Raw genomic sequence first — 5,969 nt, 5'->3', positions numbered from 1 at the left:
TTTTGGCAAGTTGTGGCAGTGCAGGGTTGTCTAATCAAGAATAGGCATCTCATAAGGTATTGTTTTAGGTCGGTTGCAGCATTAAATATCCATAACCCAGAAATTCCAGAAATTTAATTCAACCCGATTAAACCCGAACTGTATGGCCCCATTTTGCCCTGAAAACGCTCCCACCATTTCTGTAATCTTTTAGCATATTCTTTTATTTTATTAAATTAAATATTTTTTTGTTTTGCTCCTTCAAAAATTCGAACCTCCATCATTTACTTTCTCCATCATTTACTTTAAAAGGTAAAAAAAATACTATTAAGCCAAAAAGACTTTGATAATTTTTTTTTCTTTTTATTCAATGATATTTTCTCTACTTTTTAAAGTCGTCTATTAAGAAGTCAATAACAAATAACCCTAAGGTGTGTAGCTTTTGTTTGACAAAAATTAAAATTTTAAGTGTTAATTTTAAATTTATTACTTCTTTTACACTTGTTTGAATTTGAAGTGTACAATAATAAATAGTCAGACACTTAATATTTTAAGTGAACTTTAAGGGGTATCTAAATTGCATTACAATACACACACTTAATGAAATAATTACTTAATTTTAAGTGTTAAATTGCCTTATTAATAAATAATGAGTTAATAACAACCTATTGTTCTCATTCTTTAGAAAAGAGTGGAACTCATATCCCGCTAACTTCACTAAACCCTGTCCGATCTGGAGGCCAAAGCCCAGATAGGTGATGGGCCTGGAGTAGTGTTTGCTGGATTTATTGGGCCCTAAAGAATGGATTTATTTATTAGACTAATCAGAAAAAAAACTGAGAATTAATCAATTTCCAAATACAATTGCAGAGAACATCACCAAGGAGTTAAGAAAATTAGATTAAAACCCTATAATAACAAGTATCTAAACCAGTCATACACAAAAAGTTGTGCTCATAAGAATCTCTTCATTCCTCCTTTTATCTACCCATTTGGGGATGAATTTCAGTTCTCAAAATCCAGAAAACAAAATAGAATTGTTCCGGGAAGTCCAAAACCCTCTATTGAACACTTTCTTGAACTAATATCTATTGATAAATGGATTAAAAACACAAACACATACTAAAATTATCAAAGAAACAAGCACCTAAAAAGCAACCAAGCTCATGCGATATCTGATCAGATAGTTAAAGTCTTTTACAAAATAAGTAGACGTAGAAGAAAAAAGATGTTGAACTACTAAATGTGTCCTTCATCTGCTAAAGAAAATTTTATTTATAAGATCAACAGGCAAAGCATATGCCGGATCTATGGCTTTCAATCCCGGATATTCAAGAAGTGAAAGACCTGCGTATTAACCACATGGCAAAGTTCGGAAAATTTAGCATCATTGAAAAATGAGGGAAACCTTACTTTTAAATTCTTAATCAACAACAACAAATCAGAAAAGTAAAGCATGTCAGTGATTGAGACTCTAAACACGGTCGCGACTCGCCAACTGTGTACTCCCCACCCAGGTGGGAAGGGGGTGTTAATGATGGCCCCAAACTACGAAAGAGAAGCCTAGCAGAAATAAGAAGCCCAGAAAATTAATAATTAGGAAAAAAGAGAAGAAGAGAAACCCCGAATCAATCCCCCTTAACATTAAGGAAAATGAAAAAGAAAGAAAAAAATGCAGCTCAGATGGCAGTTTATTCATTAATATCAATATTCCTGACCAAAATTTCCAATATCCAAATCACTAAAACCACACCTACCTAAAAAGAGTGGAAGAGTATGCTACAATGTAGAGTCCACATCTATTTCCAGCTTAATTGCCTAAAATATCTCCCAGTGCAAAGTAGCTTTGAAAATTTCTAAATATATGGAAGGGAGAGTGAACATGCCAATCCAATGACATATTCAGACTAGAGCATTCTCTCAATTGATAAAGAAAAATCATCACATGTAAATGCTAGAAAGAAAGGAAATGAAAAAGGGGGGGAAAACCAACTTTTCAATACCTGCAACACCAAAATATGTATGGAAAACATCAACCACATCATCTGGCCTATCTGAAATTCCTCCATTCTCCTTATCCTACACTTTTTCAAAAATTAAGGTAATATCCAAGGTAGGATCATAAATGTGTCTAAAATAAAATTTCAAAACTAGAAGAACTATAACGTAGTCATTGCCCAAGAAATTTCTAGTAGTAAATTTGCAACTAAAATTGGCTCATTCAGTTTAGATGTAACCTGACAGTCCAAGATAAACCTAACAAGCTTTTGCTTGTCAATCCAATGAACTCTGTCAATCATGATCAAACTTGAAAGAACCCACCATGAATAGCAAACCTGAAGTGATGCAATAGGATCATTAATGAAGACAAGTTACAATAAATTCAAAGGAAAATTCAGTTTGGAAAATTACAAAACAAATTAGGAAGCTACCCTGGATTACAAGAATTTTAAAGAAAATTTCAGTCAAAATTTTTATAACCTACATCAGGAAGTTTCTCAGGGCGCCCATTTAAGCCTCCAGATTTAACTTGTCGCTCACACAACCACCACCCCAGGAGGTCCTTGTCAATATAATGTAGAGAACCAGTAATAGCAAGAGCACCCACACAACAGAAAACTGCAGTCACAACAGTCATACCATAAATGTACTAAATTTTCTTCTTTTTTAGAAATAAACATGTTCAAATAAATGCATAGGCGGAATGATTATTGGCCCAAACATTGCCTTTTCCATAGAAGAAAAAAAGTTAAATTTTTATTAAGTATTAAAAATATACAACCTTGAAGCCAAAAAAAACTCAAAGACAAAACCATGTTTTTGTTGAGTAATAATCAGAAACTAGAAACAAATATGAAAAAAATGCAACATGTAATAAAAGCAACATATGCAACATACTTTGCCCTGCATGAGACTCTGCACCACGTGTGCTTCCAAATCCACCATCCGGATTCTTGCAACTTACAATGTACTTTACAGCCTTTTCCACATTGATTTTATCCAGACGATGTAATAATGAGAGACAACATATTGCAATATAAGAAAACCTAAAGAAATGAAAAGGTTTCTTACAATGTTTTCCCACAAACAGATTGTTAATAAAGAAAAAAAAACACACACACAAAGGATGCCAACATAATGAAGAAGCCACGGGAAAAGAAAACCTTGTATCAATTTCACCCCATATGTCACCTGCAAATGATCCATCTTCATTCTGCAGCCCAGCGATATCTGGCTTAAAGATTAAATATAACAAGAAATGACTTGAAGTTGTAATGTTCTTAAATATGGTTGACTGTTTAAATAGTGACTGTAGCTACTGTTGAAATTTCCCAGGTGGTGCTTTTAAATATATATATATATATATATATATATATATATATATATTCTCCATTTACCTTTCCATATTAAAAAAAATGTATTAAGGCAACAATTTCACTCTACGAGAAGACAATTAAATTGATCATATCCACAAGTTGGCATATTGAATTTTCTTTCAATTAAATCTGGTAATTAAAAATAAAAATTAATTTCACAAGGGTTACTCGAAATGTTGTAAACATGGTTGATAAATAGATTAATAGAACAATTACCAAAAGGCATCTAGACCAATCATATAACCTCCCCATCCTCAAAGAGGAGGGGAGGCGTTCGAGCCCGGGTGTGGGCAAAAAAGTGTGTGAGAGTGTGTTTCTTGCCAAGGTAAAAAAAAAAAACAAAAAGATTTATATAACAATTTAAAAGCCCACCAAACTACCAGCTGAAGGATACATTCTGAAACCTTATCAATGTCAAGTACATTAATCCTGTCAACAAGAGCTAAAACTTGTACAGCACTGAGAGTAAACAATATATGTGGGTCATGTCCAATATTGCCACAAAAACCACCTGCATAAACAAATATATTATCGTGGTTATATGTTTAAATTCAGTAGCATATCAAATTGTTACGGCTTTATTTTCAGCATACAAGAAATTACATAGTAGACCACAGTCTACATTGTGGAACCAATTTTCAGAGAGAAAAACAGGTTGTGATTTGTGCGGCACACATCATCATTCGCTCAGTGAATCTGCACACTGAATAATTTTTAATATAAAATTTTCATATTTTCGGAGAGATAAAATTTAGTAGAATGACAGACCAGATTCATGCTGACATTCCATGACCCATGAAACAACCTCATCAGTATCCACTGTTTCAAGCTTCCCTAAAAGATCGAGAGTGGTCAACCCCCAGTATGCCCCATTCATTCGTAGGTGCTCCATAATTACAGATGCAAAATCATCCTTGCTCTAGAAACAAAATTATCAAAAGCATAAGGGATATGTAGAAACAAGTTGAGTGAGCAACTAAAAATATTGTTCTCAAAAAACTTAAAAGAAAAAAATATGCAAAATCAGAAAATTTTAAGAAATGCTACCTTCTCAGCTGATAAAATGTACTTAACATGCTTTTTGACTGCCAGCTCCTCCATTCTGTCATCCATTGGGAACATTAACTTTAAGATTTTTTACAGTTGAAGAAAGAAAGACATCACAAGGAAGCAGTTAACTTCTCATTCTCCTAATCCTTTTGCATTGTATGGTTCAATTAAAATTGCTTCAACAGAAATGGTGAATTCAATAGGTACAGCCAGAAATTCGAATTGTGAGATAAGAAGTCTTATGTTGGATAAAAAAAGAATTCAAACTGTCATTACTGATTCAAACAAGCCCAAAAAGGTTAAATCCGAGGACATAACCAGACAATAGGGAATGCAATGGATGAAAGAGTTCAATGATCGAAAATTCACCCGATTGAAGGAGTTGAAGCTACCCATGTTCAACTTGCTAGAGAAGGATGATGCTAGTGATGATGAATCCGTTTAAGACTATAATAATGATCATTAGTTTTAGTCTAAATTTGGAACTACAAAGAATCCATCTGTCACGCAACACAGGACTACTCTCAAAAGAGAGGTTTTCAACTTCATATTCTATGAAGCATTTATCAGAACAGTTACCATGCAAAAAGACCAAACAAATTATTAATTTCACAAATTGAAAATTTACATACAAGTACCAACACATCAATGGAAATGTTCACTGAGAAGAAAGAACAACGCATGTGAAGTATTAAATACAAATACAAACAATTGATATTTAATTCACGTAATGATCAAACAATCAGATCAACACGGAAAAATCTTAAAGAGAAGTTTGTGTGTCTGTATATACATACATATATATATATAGAGAGAGAGAGCTTGAATACCTGTTGCAGAGACGCTGGACAGACAAGGTGGAAGAAATCGAGAGAACGGGAAGTTTTAAAAAGTCAGTTTCGTCTACACTAAGAAAAGTAAAAAATATAACAATTGAAGTTAGCAAACGGTGTCCATTTTAATCTTGAATAGAAGTCTAACCAAGGAAATTAGTTTTTGGATGGTTGGTGCTCAAAGAATCCTATTCAGACTAGGGCCAGATTCGTTGCCAAATGACATAAGGTTTATTAATGACGCTATTCCCATTGAAAAATGATTCTTGAGTGAATGATTAGACATATTTTTTTTAATTAGTAATCTATGCAACAAATAAGTAAGTTTGTCCTTCATTTATTTATATTTAAAATAAATAACTAATAAAAAATTATTAGGTTAAAAAATTCACCGTAAGTATCAAGTATTCAGTGTAAGTATAACTACTTATTACTAATTTACTAGTGCAGATGGTAAAAAAAATTTTTGGTGGCAAACGACCCTACATGACTTTGAAGGAAGAGGACTGACTTATGCAGAATAATAAATTTGTTTAGGAGGAAAAAGTTACTTTGAATTCTCAAAGTAAGTATATTTATAATTATTCTATTTTCTTCGTTACATATATTTATAATAAATGAAAACTCTAATTCATAAAGAAACTAATTGAAATATAAAATTTTGTAACATAAAGAAATTTAATGACACTAATGCTCAAAAATAAGTCTAAAAATAAAGTTTCTCAAAGAA

General features: G+C 32.5%; 1 protein-coding gene across 1 annotated transcript; it reads right to left on the bottom strand.

Moving 5' to 3' along the window:
• Positions 1 to 922: 922 nt before the first annotated feature.
• LOC132307620 (geranylgeranyl transferase type-2 subunit beta 1-like) lies at positions 923 to 5,527 on the bottom strand. The gene is made up of 10 exons (XM_059805429.1): positions 5,237 to 5,527; positions 4,404 to 4,458; positions 4,125 to 4,275; positions 3,751 to 3,867; positions 3,144 to 3,210; positions 2,878 to 3,026; positions 2,465 to 2,598; positions 2,217 to 2,315; positions 1,983 to 2,058; positions 923 to 1,326 (listed from the first exon to the last, which is right to left on the bottom strand). The coding sequence occupies exons 2-10, from the start codon at positions 4,455 to 4,457 to the stop codon at positions 1,232 to 1,234; spliced, it is 942 nt and encodes a 313-aa protein (XP_059661412.1). The 5' UTR covers position 4,458; positions 5,237 to 5,527; the 3' UTR covers positions 923 to 1,231.
• Positions 5,528 to 5,969: the final 442 nt, after the last annotated feature.

The sequence above is a fragment of the Cornus florida genome, unplaced genomic scaffold, assembly GCF_030987335.1.
Source record: "Cornus florida cultivar Cherokee Brave unplaced genomic scaffold, ASM3098733v1 CherokeeBrave_3.0.0_Hap2_Chr05, whole genome shotgun sequence".
NCBI lineage: Eukaryota > Viridiplantae > Streptophyta > Magnoliopsida > Cornales > Cornaceae > Cornus > Cornus florida.
Note: the sequence above shows the minus strand (reverse complement) of the source record. Positions and strands in the feature narration are given on the sequence as shown.

Excerpts from the sequence above, each read along its gene's own strand:
- LOC132307620 (XM_059805429.1), bottom strand. The coding sequence starts at position 4,457 with ATGGAGGAGCTGGCAGTCAAAAAGCATGTTAAGTACATTTTATCAGCT. Across the intron at positions 3,868-4,124 it reads GGAATGTCAGCATGAATCTG|GTGGTTTTTGTGGCAATATT; the intron begins GTCTGTCATTCT and ends TTGTTTATGCAG. Across the intron at positions 3,211-3,750 it reads CATTGATAAGGTTTCAGAAT|ATATCGCTGGGCTGCAGAAT; the intron begins GTATCCTTCAGC and ends TCTTTAAGCCAG.